Genomic DNA, 21,316 nt, shown 5'->3' with positions numbered 1-21,316 from the left:
CGTCAGTAATTTTTGACTCAGCACAAAAACAATTTGCGCCCCCCCAAAAAAAAAGACATCCAAATTCCAGAACGATTTTTAGGAAAGGAAAAAGTTGGGAGGAAATTCTAGAAGAAAGGGAACAACAGAGGATCTTTAAACCACCCCAAATTGGTAGCTCCCCCTTGCCTATTTATTCTCCACTTGCGGTTATACGCAGCATATATGATATGAATGCGGAAACGCTAGGATTCTCCCCCCACTCCTCCATCCTTAAGATCTGTCCTCTTCCTATCTTCCACCACCACCTTGCTGTCTCTTTCTCCTCCTTCGCTACCCATTCATGATGCATTGAGGAGGCAAAAGAAGAGCAGGGAGACTCAGGAGATTGGGTTTGGGTTTGGGTTTGGGTTTGGGTTCGGCTGAGAATAATAAATGGGAGAGGATGGAGAAGCTCAGGCCAAGGCGCCGGCGAGGGGGAGGAAGGCAGATGAAGAGAAGGTTCCCTTTTACAAGCTCTTCTCCTTTGCGGACAAACTAGACGTGGGGTTGATGGTTGTAGGGACAGTGTGCGCCATGGCCAATGGCATGACGCAGCCCCTCATGACACTTATATTCGGTCAACTTATCAACACCTTCGGCGACTCTGATCCTTCACATGTCGTCCATGAAGTCTCCAGGGTTTGTTCTTTGTTTTGATTCTCATTATTTCATTCCCGACACATTAGTTGTTAGTTTTTGATCGATTATATGACTTGCATGTATAAAAACTTGTGAGTGGTAGTGCATGATAAATCTTGTTTTTAAATCTTGATCAGAAGAAGAGAAGAGAAAACATCTCAAGGGTTGACGTATAATAGATCGATATTGATCTTGGATTGCGATGGAACTGATTGAGAAACGAGTTAATGCGTAATAACATATGAGTTGGCTGGCTGGTTCCTGAGAAAATGGATGAAAACAAAAGATGTAGCCATCTGGGTTGGAATTGTTTCAAGATTCTGAATTTTCTTTTCTTTTCTTTTCTTTTCTTTTGTTTCACTTTCTGGGCAACCAAACGGAGCCATTAATGCGGCTTTGCTTTACGTTACAGCAACACGGCAGGACAGTGGGAGGGGGTTCAAACCCAATTGCAAATCTGATAATTTTGTTTCCTATAAATGTTGAATTTAGTGTCCTTCCTAGGAATGGAGGAAAACTTTCCCTTTTCTCTTTAAGCGTGAAGAAAAAACTTGCCTTTTTCTCCTTTATCAGAAAATCAGGGTACAACACTTTGGTAAATTTTCCCCCTTCCAACTTTCCAACTTATCTAAATAAAGCCTTTCATCCGAAGACCATTCTGGGTACAAGAATTAGTCAAACTTTTTTCCACTTACACAAATAGAAAAGGAAACCAACTTACCTAAATAGAAAATTAGACCATCTGGTATTCTCTTTCCCAAGTAGCTTCAGGTGAATTAGGAATTGAAGCTGAAGTATAGCTTATCCAAAACAGGGGTATTCTAGCTGTTTCCAATGTTCATAACAGAACATGCTGTTGTACTTGCAGAAAATTAATTTGACAAGTCCAATATGGGCGAACTTTATCATTTTCCCATATCTGAAAATGAAAAAGTAATCAATATGTGGACTGAGTATTGTTCTAAAGCAGATGAAGCATGAACTCATGGAATCAAATCCAGCTTTGCATGCATATACAATGATATTATCGTGTACCTCACCCGTATGTATGTACCGTGTGTTTTCAGGTATCCTTAAAGTTTGTATACTTGGCTATTGGTTCGGGCATCGCTTCTCTCCTACGTATGTTCAAATGACTCCTTTATCCCCCCCAACTTTTGCATGATTGCACATTCTTTCTTGGATATTCCTAGGCTAATGTTAGCATGTGGCCATGGTGGAATGCAAGCTTGATTTCATCTTAGCTTGCAATTGGGCTTAAAATCATGGCAGAATCCCTAAAAGCTAGACTCCTACTGGTCCATTGGCCTAGCTGGGCTTTGTGAAACCCAGCTTTGAGCTGCTCATATCCAACATTTATGTAAGAGGTCTTATGTGAATGCAGAGGTTCTGTTTCGTGGTTTTGAATTTAAGTCTGAAATTGTCTGACCCAACTAAGTAATCTTGAAGTTTTGGAAAGAAAACCTCAAATAAGTTACCTGTCATTGTCACAGAGGTGTCGAGCTGGATGGTAACAGGGGAAAGACAGGCAACGCGGATTCGAGGATTGTACTTGAAAACAATATTGAGACAGGACATAGCATTCTTTGACACTGAAACCACAACTGGAGAGGTCATTGGAAGGATGTCTGGAGACACGATTCTTATTCAAGATGCCATGGGTGAAAAGGTGCACTCTCCACTTCGATATATGCTATGATTCTGTTCTGGAGTGGGTCTTTTTTATTTATTATGTTGTCTATCTTCCATGTTCTTCTGGATGGAATGCATACATGTATATGTATTTGAATATGTTGAACCACATGGACATGCCTAATGAATTGCTTTGGGCAGGTGGGGAAGTTCATACAACTAATGTCAACTTTTTTGGGCGGCTTCATAATTGCCTTTGCAAGAGGATGGCTTCTCTCCCTTGTTTTGCTTCCAAGCATTCCCCTTCTGGTGATTTCGGGTGGGACCATGGCGATTATCATGTCAAGAATGTCAAGCCGTGGGCAACTAGCTTATGCAGAAGCTGGAAATGTAGTAGAACAAACAGTTGGAGCAATTAGAACAGTAAGGCACTGAGTTCATACAAGCTTAAACAAATACATATTCTTCAAATTACTAACTCAATTCTCTATGGATCTGCAAGGTTGCATCATTCACTGGGGAAAAGAAAGCGATAAAAAACTATGATAATAAGCTGCATATTGCGTATGCTTCCACTGTTCAACAAGGGCTGGCCTCAGGCATAGGGCTTGGTACAGTTCTGCTAATTATCTTCGGTACATACGGTCTTGCCATGTGGTATGGATCCAAGCTGGTTATAGAGAGAGGATATGATGGTGGACGAGTCATCAATTGTATAATGGCCATCATGTCTGGAGGAATGTAAGTAGAGCGTCACATTGATTTTAGGAATGACTATTTTGTGACTGAAACATAAGTTTACCCTCTTTGTTGCTTTGTTGATCAATAGTTGTGGCAATATCATCACTAAATTTAAACATCCAAATTTAATATCCTCCTGATTAATGTATTGATACGTGACCTCCTCTCTTACCTTTGTTTGCAAATGTTCTTGGACTAGGTCGTTGGGCCAAACATCCCCATGCTTGAATGCATTTGCAGCAGGACAAGCTGCAGCATATAAGATGTTTGAGACTATCAAACGAAAACCACAAATTGATGCCTATGACACTAGTGGGACTGTGTTAGAAGATATTAGGGGTGAAATTGAACTCAAAGACGTGTATTTCAACTACCCAGCAAGGCCAGACGTCCAGATTTTTTCCGGTTTTTCATTGCATGTTCCAAGTGGGAAAACTGCTGCTTTAGTTGGGCAAAGTGGAAGTGGGAAGTCAACGGTTATCAGTCTATTGGAGAGATTTTATGATCCCCATTCTGGTGAAGTACTCATTGATGGTGTTGATTTAAAGCAGTTGCAACTCAAGTGGATAAGGGAGAAGATTGGGCTAGTCAGTCAGGAACCTATCTTGTTTGCTACCACTATTAAGGAAAACATATCATATGGGAAAGAAGATGCTAGCGATGAGGAGATCAGGACAGCAATTGTGCTTGCTAATGCTGCAAAATTCATTGACAAACTGCCCAAGGTAAGCCTATTTTCTTTCTTTCTCCTTTTATTATGGTGAAATTCCTTCATATTCAGCATGCTAGAAAAAGTTACAAATCTTCTGTTTGTTAAATAGAGAAACAATTCTTCTTTCCTTATAAAGGCCTGCAATATTTGGAATGGTTGTGGTGTGTATACAGGGGCTTGACACAATGGTGGGTGAACATGGAACTCAGCTATCTGGGGGACAGAAGCAAAGAATTGCAATTGCAAGAGCCATTTTGAAGAACCCACGAATCCTTCTTCTTGATGAAGCAACAAGTGCACTGGATGCTGAGTCTGAACGCATCGTCCAAGATGCACTAGTAAATGTGATGGTAAATCGAACTACTGTAGTTGTTGCACATCGTTTGACAACTATCAGGAATGCAGATATCATAGCAGTGGTTTATCAGGGGAAAATCGTTGAGCAAGGTAACATTAAACCTGGAATTTCATCTTAGAACTTCGGACTCACGCACCAAACTAAAATTTTCAAAAATTGAATCCTAGGAACTCATGGGGCGCTGATCAAGGACCCTGATGGAGCTTACACTCAGCTAGTTCACCTGCAAGAAGGAAACAGTCAAGCTGAGGATCCTCATATGGAGGACACTGATAAATTAGATAAGAGTCCTGATAATATGGACAATAGTATCGCCCGTTCTGGAAGCCATAGATTGTCTTCCTGGAGATCCATGAGCAGAGGTTCATCAAGCGGCAGGTCCTCTGTCTCACTTAGCTTTAGTGTTCCCTTCCCAATTGGTATTCCTGCGACTGAAATGGCTGGGCAGGATATTGAAAGACGCGACGGAGAAGATGAGAAGAGACGCAAAGTGTCATTGAGACGGCTGGCCTACCTGAACAAGCCTGAAGGGCCAGTTTTGCTACTTGGATCCATAGCTGCAGGAATACATGGTGTAATCTTCCCAATTTTTGGACTGTTACTCTCAACAGCCATTAAGATTTTCTTTGAACCTCCTAATGAGCTAAAGAAAGATTCCAGGTTTTGGGCGCTTATGTTTGTGGGTCTGGGTGTCCTGACTCTGATGGTTGTTCCAGTACAGAACTACTTCTTTGGTGTTGCAGGTGGTAAATTGATACAACGAATTCGTTCCTTGTCCTTTGAGAAGGTTGTGCACCAAGAAATCAGTTGGTTTGATGACCCAGCAAATTCAAGGTGGGTCTATCAAAAATTAATGGTCAAGTGCTTAATCTTGTTGATTGTCTAACTGGGAAATTTTTGCTTATTTCAGTGGAGCAGTTGGTGCAAGGCTATCTACCGATGCTTCGAGTGTTCGCAGTCTGGTGGGTGATGCATTGGCCCTAGTAGTCCAGAACCTTACAACAGTCATAGCAGGCCTTGTCATATCATTCACAGCTAACTGGATATTGGCCCTAATAATTCTAGCCGTGTTGCCCTTGGTCTTCTTGCAAGGATATTTTCAGATGAAATTCGTGAAAGGGTTCAGCGCCGATGCCAAGGTTGGTAACACCCCTCACTTCCCGGGTATTTCATCATTTGAAATGATTTCTTAGATTCACTAAGGCCCTTCAAAACTTCATGTTAGGTGATGTATGAAGAAGCAAGTCAAGTTGCAAATGATGCAGTTGGCAGCATCAGAACTGTTGCATCATTTTGTGCGGAAAAGAAGGTGATGGATATGTATCAACAAAAGTGTGACGCCCCTATGAAGCAAGGAGTTCGACTAGGACTTGTTAGTGGTGCTGGTTTTGGCTTTTCTTTCTTTGCACTCTACTGCACAAATGCCTTCTGCTTCTATATTGGAGCTATTCTTGTGCAACATGGGAAAGCAACTTTTGGAGAAGTTTTCAAGGTAAAATTCTCGTTTGTTATCCTTTCTTTTTCTCACTCCATTTAGGAATGGCTATACTTGTAGCTCTAACTGGCAGTTTTCTGTAGGTTTTCTTTGCTTTGACGATTTCTGCCATTGGAATTTCCCAAACTAGTGCCATGGCTCCAGACACCAACAAAGCTAAAGATTCAACTGCTACAATATTTCAACTTCTTGACAGCAAGCCCATGATTGATTCGAGCAGCAATGAGGGCACAACCCTTGCTAATGTAAAGGGCGACATTGAGTTCCAGCATGTCAGCTTCAAATATTCAACAAGGCCAGATGTTCAAATTTTCAGAGACTTGTCCTTGAGCATCCCATCTGGAAAGGTATCACCATTCTTATTTTGGATATTTTCTTAGATATTTTACCAATTCACATGCTCAATATAGGACCTAAATCTGATCAATATATGTCCTTTCAGTATTTCATTTGCTCAACTTCATGATCTGTTGTTTGCAGACTGTTGCCCTAGTTGGAGAGAGTGGTAGTGGGAAGTCGACAGTAATCAGCCTAATAGAGAGGTTCTACAACCCTGAATCGGGTCGTATACTACTGGATGGAATGGAAATCCAGAAGTTGAAGCTTAGCTGGCTGAGGCAACAAATGGGGTTGGTAGGGCAAGAGCCTGTACTCTTCAATGAAACGATACGTGCCAACATAGCATATGGCAAAGAGGGAGCCACGGAAGATGAGATCATCGCAGCCACAAAAGCAGCAAATGCTCACAACTTCATACATTCATTGCCCCAAGGCTACGAGACCTCAGTTGGGGAACGAGGGGTGCAGCTGTCAGGTGGGCAGAAGCAGCGAATAGCCATTGCAAGGGCGATATTGAAGGACCCCAAGATCCTTCTCCTTGATGAGGCAACTAGTGCTCTAGACGCAGAGTCAGAACGTGTGGTACAGGAAGCATTAGATAGAGTGATGGTGGAGAGAACAACTGTAGTGGTAGCTCACCGCCTGACCACCATTAAAGGAGCAGATATAATTGCAGTGGTGAAGAACGGTGTGATCGCTGAAAAGGGTAGCCATGAGGAGCTGATGAGCATCACTGATGGGCCTTATGCATCTCTTGTAGCACTTCATACGACTTCCTCAACTTAAAATGACTGCATCACTATGACCCATCTGTAAGGACTGCTTGAATGGATCAGTTTCTTCATCTGCTAAAAGTTAGATTTTAGCAATGATGATGAAGTCTGTCTCCCTGCCCAGAACACTAGGACCCATAGACACCACGATGAGGCCATCTTTTCTCATTAAATCAAAAAGTTGTATACTCCCTTCCAAGTTTTCAAGTTTTCCGGTATACCAACAATGTGATCTGCAATTCTTTCAACCCGAGTTCTTCGCTTCAAATAATTTAATTGATTGATTTGCTTTTTCATACAGAAAAAGGGTTAATCATCAAACTTTCTTCTTTAGGTTACACTTGGAAAATTTTGAATAGCATGGAAAAGAGAACGGAGGAAAAAAAAATAAAATAAAAATAGAAATGTAGCTTATAATAAAAAATTGTTTTCTTTTTTAATAATAGAAAATATAGTGTTTTTAGAAAATATCTTTTAATTATTTTATATTATTTTATAAGAATTGTTTTAATAAATATAGAACTATTTTAATAAATAATTATATAAACATATAAAATGATTAAAATAAAATACTAGGTACAAAAATTATATTTAAAATATATTTAAAATATTTTAAGTTTTCAAATAGGTTTTTGTTTTACAAAAATTAGAGAAAAATTTTTAAAAATTACTTTTCAAAATTGTTTTCGTTTCGTCTTACCCTATTTAACCAAAAACCTAATGAAAAATTTCTTTACATGAATTAATGTCGTATGACCAAATTTAATGGAGTTATAACACCTAGTCAAGTTTAGAAAGCTCAGGAGGACCAGTGATTTTTATACACACAAAATTTCCTCAAAAGCTTACAAATATTAATGCACCACGTGTCTTACCATTTACTCCTCCTTTGCTTTGTCCATCGTCATCTCTACTACCCGTCCTCACTGATTTTACTTATGGACGATAGGGGTGCAACCCCAGTACAGCGGTATTTTTTTTTTTTTTTGGAATATTGTATGAATGGATCAATTGATTTTTCTTGCAGCATATTAACACTTAATTTTCAGTAGTACATGTGAAGGTATTGTAGGGGGAGAGAAGAAGAGAGATCTAGGTACGTAAAGTTGTTGAAGAGGATGAAAGAGGAAGACGAAAGTGGTTCAGGGAGGAAGGGAGATGATGAGAAGGTGCCATTTTATAAGCTATTCTCATTTTCAGACGAAGTGGACATAGTTTTGATGTGTGTTGGCACAGTGTGTGCCATTGTGACTGGGATGATTGAGCCCCTCACCACCATCATTTTTAGCCGTCTTCTCAATACCTTTGGTCGCACCGATCCTTCCAAAATGATCAGTGAAGTCGCCAAGGTACTTTTTCACTTCCTTTTCAAATCTTCTACCGGCTTTACACTAGTACTTTGTCTCCCAATAGGTATCTATTGATGCCTCGCGTCCCAGGGATCCACGTAGCTACCAAATGAACGCGCGCCTTCAACCAAGATTGAGTTCTGTCTCAGTTGACCCTGCAAAAGATGTCCGGACAGGATGTCCGGACACACCCTCCGATGGTTTTGTTAGCCATGACTCCAGAGATTAAGCTGTCGGCCTTTTTTTAGAGATAGCAAGCTTACCCTTTTCTTTGTGTAAAAGTCCTTTTATATAGTGTCAGAAGCTCTACCTCCCTCTTTAATGGTGGGAAGACTTTTTGGCTTGTCATGATGCCCTCAAGGTGGTGGCAGGGCCATCATCACCCTGCAGGCGGCTGTCAGAGATCATGGGAGGCGACTTGCCATCGCTCCTTTCCTTTCGCCCTGCAGGTGGTTGATCGTGGGCGGTGGCAGGCTGTCGGGGATGACTCAGCAAGGCTTGCTCGCTATAGTCAATGATCCGGACAATATATTCGGGTAGGATATATTGCTATCCGGGCATGATGCTTGCGAGTGCCGTGTGCTCCTTCCTGGGGGACCCGGATAGGGGTGTGCGCCACATGTCCTCTTGGGGGGGGGGGGGGGGGGTACGACCAGGGTCGATCCGGATAGAGGTGCACGCCACGTGTCATCAGAGGAGGGGTCCCTACAATGCCCCCCTTTTAACCTGTCGATTTTGCCCGGGCACAATGAGCGAGTTAAAAATGATTGTTTTTGAAACTCAAGTTTACTTTTTGCACTCATTGGGCCATGTGGTGCGCGGAGGTGAAAAGGAAGAAGGGCATTTATGACGGGCCGCCGTCCTTGGGAATTCCCAAGCAGCGTGTCTTTTCAATAACGACACGGCTGGGCGTTTGGAATACCGAGGGGTTGTCTCTCTTTAAATAGCAGACCGAGCCCCCTACGCCTGCATTTTTTCCTTCTGCATTTCTACTGGTAGTGCTCTCTCTTCGGCTCTCTGCGTATCTTCGTCTGCAAGTGAAACTCTAGGGTTTCTGCTAGCGACATTGGTGTCGTGAGGGTGACTGCATCGCGGACTTCATCTTTGCTTTGCTAGTTTACGCTAGGTACGTTCTCTATTCCTGTCTTCTCCTCGTTGTGTTTGTTTTGTGGTTGTTTCTGGCTTGTTGGGCAAGCTATTTGTGACTGGGGGTTAGTATGGGTGTTTAGGGCTTTTTCAGGGGGTTTTGGTTTCGTTTTGGGTGCGTTAGGGTTCCTGTTGCCCCCCTGCGCCTTTTGCGGGTTACCGATCCTGCTTTGGGGTAGTGCCAAGGGTTAGGATGGAGATGCTGGTTATGTTAGGCTTTCTGGGCGTTTTTGTTGTTAGGGTTGTGGGGTCGGGTCCTTGTTTTTTACTATTGGCATCTTGCCATGCAGGTTCCGTTTCGGCCTCCCTCTTGAAAATGCCTGCGAAAAAGGACGTCGCTTCGTCTAGCGTGGCCGGGCAGACCGGTAAAGATGCGTCCGGGGTGGTCTATGCGGAAAAATCTGTCGACAAGCTAAACGTGAGGCAGTTCTGTGAAAGTTTCTCCATTCCGAATGGCGTGTCCGTTCAGCTTGTGGACGAAGAGGCTGTATCCATTGAGAAATCCGCAGACAACGCTATCTACTTCACCAAGAAGCAATTCAATGCTGGGCTTCGATTCCCTCTCCCATCCTTGTTCAAAGAGTTTCTTCACTTCACCCAGATCCCCCCGGCCTACATCCACCATAACATAGTCCGGGTGTTGATGGGTTGCAGCATACTGAGCATGTTGTTTAACCTAGACCTTTAGCTGCTGGAGGTCCTTTTCGTCTATTCCATCAAGAAGGGGAAGACTGACCTCTTCAGCTTGGCCGCCTCTATGCCTTCCTCCAACTGGTGACCCATCTTCCGGATTCAACAAAGGGGGAGCCAAGGGGCATGTATTAGTCAGGGGTGTCTGAGTGAAGTGAAGAAACTCTTTGAACAAGGATGAGAGAGGGAACCGGAGTCAATGTTAATGCCTCGCGTCCCAGGGATCCATGTAGCTGCCAAGTAGACGCGCGCCTTCAACCAAAATTGAGTTCTGTCTCAGTTGACCCTACAAAAAATGTCCGGACACACCCTTCGATGGTTTTGTTAGCCATGGCTCCAGAGATTAAGCTGTCGGCCTTTTTTTAGAGATATCAAGCTTACCCTCTTCCTTGTGTGAAGGTCCTTTTATATAGTGTCAGAAGTTCTGCCTCCCTCTTTAATGGTGGGAAGACTTTTTGGCTTGTCATGATACCCTCAAGGTGGTGGCAGGGTCATCATCACCCTGCAGGCGGCTGTCAGAGATCGTGGGAGGCGACTTGTCATCGCTCCTGTCCTTTTGCCCTGCAGGTGGCGGAACGTGGGCGATGGCAGGCTGTCGGGGATGACTCAGCAAGACTTGCTCGCTATAGTCAATGATCCGGACAATATATCCGGGTAGAATATATTGTCGTCCGGGCATGATGCTTGCGAGTGCTGTGTGCTCCTTCCTGGGGGACCCGGATAGGGGTGTGCGCCACGTGTCCTCTTGGGGGGTACGACCAGGGTCGATCTGGATAGAGGTGCATGCCACGTGTCATCAAAGGAAGGGTCCCTACAATATCGATTCGACAAAAGATAGATTTGGATAATGCATGATGATATGATAAAATCTAAGTTGTTAAATGATAATATTGATATAATCATTTTGACAATTCCGGCTCAAAATAAACGTGTCAGACTAGAGGTATCACATCGACCGCATATGGAGTTTTGACCCAAAATAGTACACTTTAAAAAAAAATTCAAAAAATAAACTTGTTTCCAAAGTAATGTTCAATCTAATATGTTTGTGTAACATAAAGTGTCATGTCATAAAACCATAATTGATAACTACGGTTTTATTTTTCTAAAATGGTTAAAAACTGTAATCACGAACCACGGTTTTAACTTTAAGTTTAAAACCGTAGTTGGTGACTACGATTTTGACTTCTTTTTAAAATGGTCAAAGCCATAGTTACCAACTGCGGTTTTAACTTTATATATATATATATATATATATATATTTAAATATAACTTTAATTTTTTAAATAAAAATATTATATTATTTTGATTTTATTTCATTATTTAAAAAATAATAATATATGAAATTAAATAATTGATATTTTTAATTTGATATAAAATATAATTAGTTAATTAAAATTAAATATAATAAATTATATTTATTTAAAATAAATAAATTATAAATGCCTATTTAGAAAAAAAAAATATAAATTATTATATTAATTAATAATTTTTTATATATTATATGTAAGTGGTATATAATATCATATATATATATAAGTTTAATTTAAGTTTAAAATTTATCACATTTTTATTTAAATATATAAATAAATTATTATCATATCGATATGATATTATGAACTTAAATTAAAATATGATAAATTTTAAACTTAAATTGAACTTATATACATGGGATATTATATACCACTTACATATGACATATAAAAAATTATTAATTAATATAATAATTTATATTATTTGTTTTGTAATAGGCTTTCATATTTTATTATATTTAAATATAATTAACTAAATATATTTATATTACATATAGTGCCAATTATTTTAATAAAATTTAAAATATATATATTTTTATATCAAATTAAAAATATCAATTATTTAATTTCTTATATTATTAATTTTTAAATAATGAAATAAAATCAAAATAATATGATATTTTTATTTAAAAAATTAAAGTTATATATAAAGTTAAAGCCGCAGTTAGTGATTACGACTTTGATCATTTTTAAAAGAAGTTAAAACCGTAGTCACCAATTATCACTTTAAACTTAAAGTTAAAATTGTGGTTGATGACTACAGTTTCTAACCATTTTAGAAAAATAAAACCGTAGTCACCAACTACGATTTTATGACATGACAATTTATATGGTATAGACACGTTAAATTGGGCGGTACAATGCTTTTATTTGACAATTGCGTCCGGACTTTTTTTATTTTTTTTATTCAAGTACTTGTCTCGGTTATTGTCTCATTTTAGATGGCGAGAAAGATTATTGAAAAGAGGGAAAAGAAATTCATTGTATAATTTGACATAAAAAATTACGATAGGTTGGAATTTATTTAACTAAACCTTCATCCAATTTCATGTATGTGTTACCATGTGATTTCAGATATCCTTGATTTTCGTATACATCGCTATTGGGACGGGGATCGCTGCATTTCTACGTAAGTCTTCTTGTTTTCTCTCTGGTTGTTGTCCGTGTGTTCTTGCATGGTTCATGACACTGTTATATATTCATCTGTAACAGAGGCGTCAAGCTGGATGATAACAGGAGAAAGACAGGCAACGCGCATCCGAGGCTTGTACTTGAAAACTATATTGAGACAGGATATTGCATTCTTTGACACTGAAACCACAAGAGGAGAGGTCATTGGAAAGATGTCTGGGGACACCATTCTTATTCAAGACGCCATGGGCGAAAAGGTACAAGCCTCACTTCTTTGCTCATTTGTCTGTCTCCTCTACTTCTGGTCATGGATTTAGCTGTATCTAAATACTTGTGCAACATTTAGACGACTTAAGACACTTCTCCAAGCGGGAAATCTTTGGTTTTGGCAGGTGGGAAAGTTTATAAAACTGATGTCAACTTTTGTTGGAGGCTTTGCAATTGCTTTTGCAAGAGGATGGCTTCTCTCCCTCGTTTTGCTTTCAAGTATTCCCCTTCTTGTCCTTACTGGTGGGGCCATGGCAATCTACATGGCGAAAATGTCGAGCCGTGGGCAACTTGCTTATGCAGAAGCTGGGAATGTGGTAGAACAAACAGTGGGAGCCATCAGAACGGTAAGGCACTGAGTTCTTGCAGCTTCTAATAAATTTATATTAAACTTTCCAGGAAAAAACAAAAACCGACTTGCTCAATTCTCGATGGATTTACAAGGGTGCATCTTTCGCTGGGGAAAAGAAAGCAGTTGAAAAATACGAAAGTAAGCTGGAAGTGGACTATGCTTCTACTGTTCAACAAGGGCTAGCTTCAGGTGTAGGACTTGGTACAGTTTTAGCAATTATCTTTGGTCTCTATGCACTTGCCATTTGATATGATGGCGGACGAGTCATTAATGTTATAATACCCATTATGACCGGTGGAATGTAAGTAACTAGTACTGCTCTGTTTGTTGATTTGTTCATTTATATACATTTGATCTGATTATCCCAAATTGTATTTCCTCTTGATCAATGTATTGGCATGTCACCTCCTCTCCTTATTTCTGTTCTTGGACTAGGTCATTGGGCCAGACATCTCCATGCTTGAATGCATTTTCAGCAGGACAAGCTGCAGCATATAAGATGTTTGAGACGATCAACCGAAAACCACGAATGGACCCCTATGATACGAGTGGGACTGTGTTGGCAGACATCAGGGGCGAAATTGAACTAAAAAATGTTTACTTCAAATACCAAGCAAGGCCAGACGTACAGATATTTTCGGGTTTCTCATTGTCTGTTCCAAGTGGGAAAACTGCTGCTTTGGTTGGGCAAAGTGGGAGTGGGAAATCAACAGTTATCAGTCTATTGGAGCGATTTTATGATCATGATGCTGGTGAAGTACTTATTGATGGTGTTAATTTAAAGAAGTTTCGGCTTGGATGGATAAGAGAGAAGATAGGGTTAGTCAGTCAAGAACCTATCTTGTTTGGAGCTAGAATAAAGGAGAACATATCATATGGTAAGAAGGAAGCAACCGATGAAGAGATAAGAGAAGCAATCGAGCTTGCTAATGCTGCAAAATTCATTGACAAGCTGCCCTTGGTGAGCCCATTCTTTCTTTTGTGGGATTCCATTATATCCAGGCATTCATCTACTGTTTTGTTAGAATTGTACTAATTCAACTTGACACCTTTCTCTATCACAATACTATTTTCTTCTGATCTTTTGAGTAATTGGACTGTTGTGGTCTGTTAACAGGGGATTGAAACAATGGTGGGTGAGCATGGAACTCAGCTCTCTGGAGGACAGAAGCAAAGAATTGCAATAGCAAGGGCCATTCTGAAGAATCCAAGAATCCTTCTTCTTGATGAAGCAACAAGTGCACTAGATGCGGAGTCTGAACGCATTGTCCAAGATGCACTACAAAAGATCATGACAAATCGAACCACTGTCATCGTTGCCCATCGTTTGCCAACCATCAGGAATGCAGATATCATAGCAGTGGTGTATCGCGGGAAACTAGTCGAGCAAGGTAAAATTAAATTTCGTATTCATCTTACAATTTCCACCTCTTCGACAAACTAAAATATTTTTCAAAAATTGAATCAAAGGAACTCATACGGAGCTGATCAAAGACCCTGATGGGGCTTACTCCCAGCTGGTTCGCCTCCAACAAGGAAACAATGAGGCTGAAGATCAAGCAACGGACAATGAAGAAGAAGCGAGTTTGAATATAGAGTATGGCATGAGCAGGTCCAGCAGATCGCGTACACTGTATCTACAGGGTCTTGTAAGCGGTTCCTCAGCTAGCTGGCGTGCCCTCTCATTTCGCTATGGTCATCCCCTTCCAAATGATGTGCATGACAAAGACTTGTATGGAGAGGACAATGGTGAAAAAATTGATGCAGAAGAAGAGAGGAGAAAAAAGGTTTCAATTACACGGCTGGCCTACCTGAACAGATGTGAAATCCCAGTTTTGCTACTTGGTTCCACTGCTGCAGGAGTACATGGTGTAGTCTTCCCAGCCTTTGGGCTCATACTCTCAACAGCCATAAAAATTTTCTATGAACCTCCTCATGAGCTGAGAAAGGATTCCAGGTTTTGCTCGCTTATGCTTGTGGGTCTGGGTGCTGTGACTCTGATTGTTGCTTCAGTGCAGAATTACTTGTTTGGAGTTGCAGGTGGTAAATTGATACAAAGAATTCGCTCCTTGACCTTCAGAAAAGTTGTGCACCAAGAAATCAGTTGGTTTGATGACCCAGAAAATTCAAGGTAAGTTAACCAAGAAGTTACGATCATAAGTGCTCCAACTTGTTGATTCTGTAACGGAGAAAATTTTCTTATGTCAGTGGTGCAGTTGGTGCGAGGTTATCTACCGACGCTTCTGCAGTTCGCAGTCTGGTGGGTGATGCATTGACCTTAGTAATTCAGAACATTTCAACAGTCGTAGCAGGACTTGCGATCTCATTCACAGCTAACTGGATGTTGGCCTTGGTAATTCTAGCTGTGCTGCCCTTGGTGGGCTTGCAAGGATACCTTCAGATGAAATTCATGGAGGGCTTTAGTGCTGATGCTAAAGTACGTATGACCCTCTGTTCCTGATTTTTGAATTATTTGAAGTCACTTCTTGGATTCACTAAGATCTCCCAGAACTTCATGTTAGATGATGTATGAAGAAGCAAGTCAAGTTGCAAGTGATGCAGTTGGCAGCATCAGAACTGTTGCATCATTTTGTGCAGAAAAGAAGGTGATGGATATGTACCGACAAAAATGCGAAGGCCCCTTGAAGCATGGAGTTGGACAAGGAATTATAAGTGGTGCAGGTTTTGGCTTTTCTTTCATTGCACTTCACTGCACGAACGCCTTCTGTTTCTATATCGGAGCTGTGTTTGTGCAAAACCGGAGAGCAACTTTTGAACAAGTTTTCAAGGTAAATATATACCAGTCCTCCTCCATTTAGGATTTGCTATTGTTCTAGTTTTAACTGGCTGTTGTTTCTAGGTGTTCTTCGCTTTGACAATTTCTGCAGTTGGGATTTCTAGTACCAGTGCCATGGGTCCGGACACCAACAAGGGCAGGGATGCAGCTGCTTCTATATTTGAACTTCTTGACAGCAAGCCCAAGATTGACTCAAGCAGCGATGAGGGCGCAATCCTTGCAACTGTAAGGGGTGACATTGAGCTCCAACATGTCAGCTTTAAGCATGTAACAAGGCCAGGTGTTCAAATTTTCAGAGACTTGTGCTTGACAATTCCCTCTGGAAAGGTACAACAATTTTTGTTTTGGATATTTTGTTGAATGTTTTATTAGTTCAAAGAATCAATTCACAAGATAAGACTGACGTCTTCTTCGGATGATACCAAACAAGGCAAAACAGCTGCCTCACTTCATTTGCTTAATTTTACGATCTGTCTGCAGACTGTTGCTCTGGTGGGAGAGAGTGGAAGTGGCAAGTCGACTGTAATCAGCCTAATAGAGAGGTTCTATAATCCTGATTCGGGTCGAATATTGTTGGATGGAGTGGAACTCCGTAAGTTCAAGCTAAGCTGGCTGAGGCAACAAATGGGGTTAGTGAGCCAAGAGCCTATTCTCTTCAACGAAACAATTCGAGCCAACATAGCATACGGCAAACTGGGAGGTGCTACTGAAGACGAGATCATTGAAGCCACAAAAGCAGCAAATGCCCATAACTTCATATCTGCATTGCCCCATGGATATGAAACCTCGGTTGGGGAAAGAGGGCTGCAGTTGTCAGGGGGGCAGAAGCAGAGGATAGCCATTGCAAGGGCGATACTGAAGGACCCCAAAATCCTTCTTCTTGATGAAGCAACTAGCGCATTGGACGCAGAGTCAGAGCGTGTGGTACAGATGCATTAGATAGAGTGATGGAGAGAACAACTGTAGTTGTAGCCCACCGCCTTACCACCATCAAAGGAGCTGATATAATCGTAGTGGTGAAGAATGGTGTGATTGCTGAAAAGGGTAGACACGAGGTGCTAATGAAAATAAATGATGGGGTTTATGCATCTCTGGTGTCACTTCACATGAATTCCTCGGACTAGAAAACACCTGTCTATATTTGGATATCTCAGTTTCTTCATCTGTTTGATGAGCATGTCACCAGCAGCGCACTGGTATGGATAAAGTTTTCCATAAAAAGTCGTGTCAGCAGTGCATACATTGTACAAAATCTTGGATTTGATTTGCAGATTGGACTTTCATGAGGCCATCTTTAATCATTCAATCTACAAGTTGTACGATAATTTCTCTGAAGCACTATCCATGGGGATATATATCTCACCTCTTCCAATGCCATAATTAAATTCTGTGTAAGGGATATGAGAAAGAGGTAGGATATATTGGCTTTACCTCTTATACTATTTTCTAACTATGTAAGGGATATGAGAAAGAGGTATGATATGAGAATACTAGCCACACACACACACACATATAGCCCTCCATTTGATCTTTCACTTTTTCCAATCCCTTTTCTCCCTTCTAAACCCTAAAGATCCTTTCTAGCTCTTTCTCTCCCTCTCTTTGTTTTCTTTTTGAGGATTAGATTGTTAAGGAAAGTTATTCTATTAATCACGAGCATGGATGGGTAGTCAATGAGCAGTTACAACACTCATGAATTGTTTAATCAAGATAGATTACATCTCATTTTTTTCCTTCTCTATTTTTCTATTTGTATATGTTTTTCTTTGTCTCTTGTAAATAGACCTTCAATTTTCTTGTTGTTAACCCAGAAAACAAAGTTTCAAATCAAGATAGTTGTTTCCTGTTTTCTTGGAAAATTTAAAGAAAATTCAAACAACTAAAATAGAAGATCATTGCAATGGAGACTTGAGCTTAATGAAGGCTTGAGAAGGCGTACGTAAGGTTGTTTTTATTAGTGCACTTCAGTCATAATTTTTTTTTTTCAATTAAAGTTTCAAAAAACCATCCTTTATTAAACTCAACATATCTTCATAAAATTTAGATGATTTTCTATTTTTTTATGAAACTCCAGTTTTCTTTCACATGTTTTATCAGAGGTTTCTAACCTCGATCAGGATTTGTTTTGCACCTTACAATGCAAATGATCGAGGCAAGGAGGAACCAGTTAAGTCTATTGGGACAGACAAATTAAGGAGCACTTTATGCATTCTCTCTCATCTAGTAGTATCTATACATTGGTTGAAGTAGGAGCTTCAACCAATTAAGGATTGGCCGAACCAGTTGCCCAACAACTAGTTGGGGTCTTGAACTCCAACAATCACTTGCCAATGAACGACTAGTGATTTGGTCGAATCGATTGCTTGAACGACCAGGCCCATTTTAAGGTTTTAATTTAGAGATTCTGAGCAATACTGATATAAATTGAATTATTTAAGAGCATTTATAAATAAAAGATTCATTGAATTCAATCATTAACCTACTCATTTCTCTCATTCAAAGTTCTTTCAAGAGAGATAAATCACTTTATGTGAAGATCAATTGAAACCTTGGAATCCAAGTATGCTTATTAAAGGCTTGAGGTTCAAGTTTTGGTGTTTCAATGAACCATCACTTAGTTAGGAACTTGAAAAAAGTAGATGTAAACAAATTATTGAACCATTATAAAAAAAAGTTTGCATTTTTCTCTCTTGACTCTTTTTATATTTGCTTATTATTACTCACTCTTTTCATCTTTAATTGTTATTAATCAATTTTCTAAAAAAAATAACCAACATATAATTCACCCTCGACATATAACTAGGTTTGGATTGGTTTGTCTTCACGCTTTATACTAGTGAATAACTTGCATTCAATGGATTATTTTTTTACATATTTATGTCAATTATAATGGTTGTAGGTGACATTGAATTTGAATAATAAAAAACAAATCTTTGGCCCCATAGGGTGTGTTAGAAATCATACTTAGGGTTTGAATGTTCCCAAACCTAAGTTGTTTCACCAAAGAGATCTCAAAAACCACAAATCTTCCGCTCAATGACTTTGTTTTTCATCTTTGGCACATGTGTAGGGTAGCTACACACTTAAGAGGGAGAGAGTTTGGAAGAATGGAGTGAATGGGTTGTAAACATGAAACTCAAGGACTTTGCAAACACGAAGCTTAGCTAAAATTGGTTTTTAGTGTCTTAAAGGGAAAATAGATAGAGAGAGTGAATGCTTTATGATGTGACATCTATCTAAGATTGGGTCACAAGGTAAAAGTGCTTAAAGCATACATGAACCTTAGCCATTTTTTGTTTATTTAATTTATTAATTTTTCAACTCTCATATATGCCATCAAATTTCAATATAAAAAATACAAAGAACTTTCCTTCTATTTGCTTTGTTGAACAAGTTAATTTCTCAGACACTTTCTTTGGATTCTATTACCAGAATATTTTCCAGTACTATAAATTTCAAGTCCTTACACTTAGGGACTATTCAATAACAAGAATACAAGTTCAAGATGAAAGTAATCGATTTTAAGCCTATTAATGGTTTATCATTTTTAGTCAATATCAAGCCATCATATTGGTCTCCTAGTGATGCCATTAGATCATCATCAATCTTTGAGTAGTAATCAATTGGCCCTAAGTTGTGCTATAGCTCATCGGTAGTCATTGTCTAATTAGTATTGATTCATAAGCTGTCTCACTACTTATATTTTCAGTCATGAATATTATCACCATGGATTCATATCCATGAGCCATCTTTAGTTATCAATAGCTTGGATTTATATCCATGTAGTGGTGAAGCTAGAAACATTGACTAAGCAGAACAAGGTTAAAACATGCATTACGGTAAGTCATTTAAACTTGAATGATTAGCTAGTAAACTCGATAAGAAAACTATATATTCTCATGCAACTTCTTTCCAAATGGTACTTTCTAAATTATCAGCATATATCATTTGTATATATCAAGTTAATTTCCATTCATATAAAGGTTACTAGAAAAAGGTTTTAGGAAAATGGCTTAAAACCATTTAAAGGCAAATGGAAATTTGAGTTCAAAGTAACAAGACGCCTATTTTCAAAAGGGACATGCATATTATTTATGAAAAGATGCACTTGGTGTCTTAACAAATAACCTTTCCAACAAAATGTGTCTAATGTCTTAAAGACATAACTATTCAAATAGTCATCACATAAAGATAAGAAATCTTAAATCTTATATAAAAGAAACATTTAAACTATCAAAATAAAAAATTGTTTTAATATTATGTGGGCTTGCTTTACCTTGGCCATCTTCATAGTCAGATGAAATCCAAGCTAAGAGGGTCAACCCATTTACTACATGCCTACTCACATATTATGTTTTATTTGTTAATTTTATTTTCACCATAGAAGATTGTTTTGATGTTGATTATGCAATTTGCTAAACTCTACAAGTCCCATTGGATTGTTTACTTATTTCTCATTATTAAACAAGAAGTTAGTTTGTGGCATATTAATTTTTATTTTGTTTATGGAAAAAAAAAACTATTATTGATATAATAAAATTAGGGGTATAATTTGTGTGGGTTAAAAGGTTAATTCATGCTAAAGTTGTTTATTAATAGGTCCAATTTGCACCAAACCCAATGAGGTCGGGTTGGAAATTTCTAACCTATGCCAAGCCTATGGACAATTCGGCTATCACATGTTACCACATGTTCTGCTAGGTTATCAAACAAAAAGATTATTTTAAAGTCTATAAAATACCAAATTACCAATTATAATATAAAACAAAAGGTTAAAAGTTACAAAATTTAAATCATAAAATAAATTATTAGTTAATAATTTAATATAAATAGTTACTCATAAGTTCAAACATTTACCATCAAAGACATTTTTATAATTAAATATAAATGATACATTTGTCATTGTAATTTGATGAACAAGTAAGAAATGTTAAAAAAATTTCTTATCATTTTTATGGTTTTTCATATTTGACTAAAATAATATACAATATAATTAATAATTAATAATTAATAAATAAATAATGATGTGTGGGTTCAAGCTTCGACAAATTACTCACACCTTCAAGACACACCAATTTTAAAAATTTTAGGTTGATATTTTTCTAACCCTAATTTGACTCTAACCTATTCATACTTTACTCTTGTCAATCCCAATGTTAAATTGGATGGGTTGGACCATCCAAGTTAATTACAACCTTAAATAAAATTACCTATGTCGAGTAGGTAAAGTCAACTTTTCAATAATTGATGCAAGCTATAAAAGGGGTGAATATATAATGATATGGTCACTTAAGGTTGAATACAAGAGAATTGATAAAGTGAAAATACAACATAGGGTAGAATGGAAAATATGCCTCAAAGCCAAAAATGAAAATATAACTCAAGATCAAAATAAAAATACAACTCAAAAAAAAAACATGGCTTAGAGTCAAAAAGGGAAATACAAACTCATGGTTGAAAAAGAAAATATATCTCTAGGCCAAAATAGAAAATATAACTTAAGGTTAAAAAGGGAAATAGGGCTCATGGCCAAAAAGAAAAATATGACTTGGAATAAAAAA

General features: G+C 38.7%; 1 protein-coding gene and 1 pseudogene across 1 annotated transcript; both read left to right on the top strand.

Annotated features, from left to right (window-relative positions):
• Positions 1 to 85: 85 nt before the first annotated feature.
• LOC117924335 (ABC transporter B family member 9-like) lies at positions 86 to 6,958 on the top strand. The gene is made up of 12 exons (XM_034842947.1): positions 86 to 660; positions 1,728 to 1,782; positions 2,154 to 2,329; positions 2,494 to 2,715; positions 2,795 to 3,033; positions 3,233 to 3,758; positions 3,919 to 4,192; positions 4,271 to 4,937; positions 5,014 to 5,242; positions 5,329 to 5,595; positions 5,682 to 5,945; positions 6,079 to 6,958. Exons 1-12 carry the CDS (start codon positions 415 to 417, stop codon positions 6,721 to 6,723), a joined length of 3,810 nt encoding a protein of 1,269 aa, XP_034698838.1. The 5' UTR covers positions 86 to 414; the 3' UTR covers positions 6,724 to 6,958.
• An 870-nt stretch (positions 6,959 to 7,828) lies between these two features.
• On the top strand, positions 7,829 to 16,879 carry LOC117924180 (annotated as a pseudogene).
• Positions 16,880 to 21,316: the final 4,437 nt, after the last annotated feature.

The sequence above is a fragment of the Vitis riparia genome, chromosome 10, assembly GCF_004353265.1.
Source record: "Vitis riparia cultivar Riparia Gloire de Montpellier isolate 1030 chromosome 10, EGFV_Vit.rip_1.0, whole genome shotgun sequence".
Classification (NCBI taxonomy): Eukaryota; Viridiplantae; Streptophyta; class Magnoliopsida; order Vitales; family Vitaceae; genus Vitis; species Vitis riparia.
The sequence above is the reverse complement of the archived record's forward strand: the minus strand, read 5'-3'. Positions and strand labels throughout refer to the sequence as shown.

Coding starts and splice junctions, on each gene's coding strand:
- LOC117924335 (XM_034842947.1), top strand. CDS start 415: ATGGGAGAGGATGGAGAAGCTCAGGCCAAGGCGCCGGCGAGGGGGAGG. Junction 4,938..5,013: donor GATGACCCAGCAAATTCAAG/GTGGGTCTATCA, acceptor TGCTTATTTCAG/TGGAGCAGTTGGTGCAAGGC. Junction 5,946..6,078: donor TGAGCATCCCATCTGGAAAG/GTATCACCATTC, acceptor TGTTGTTTGCAG/ACTGTTGCCCTAGTTGGAGA.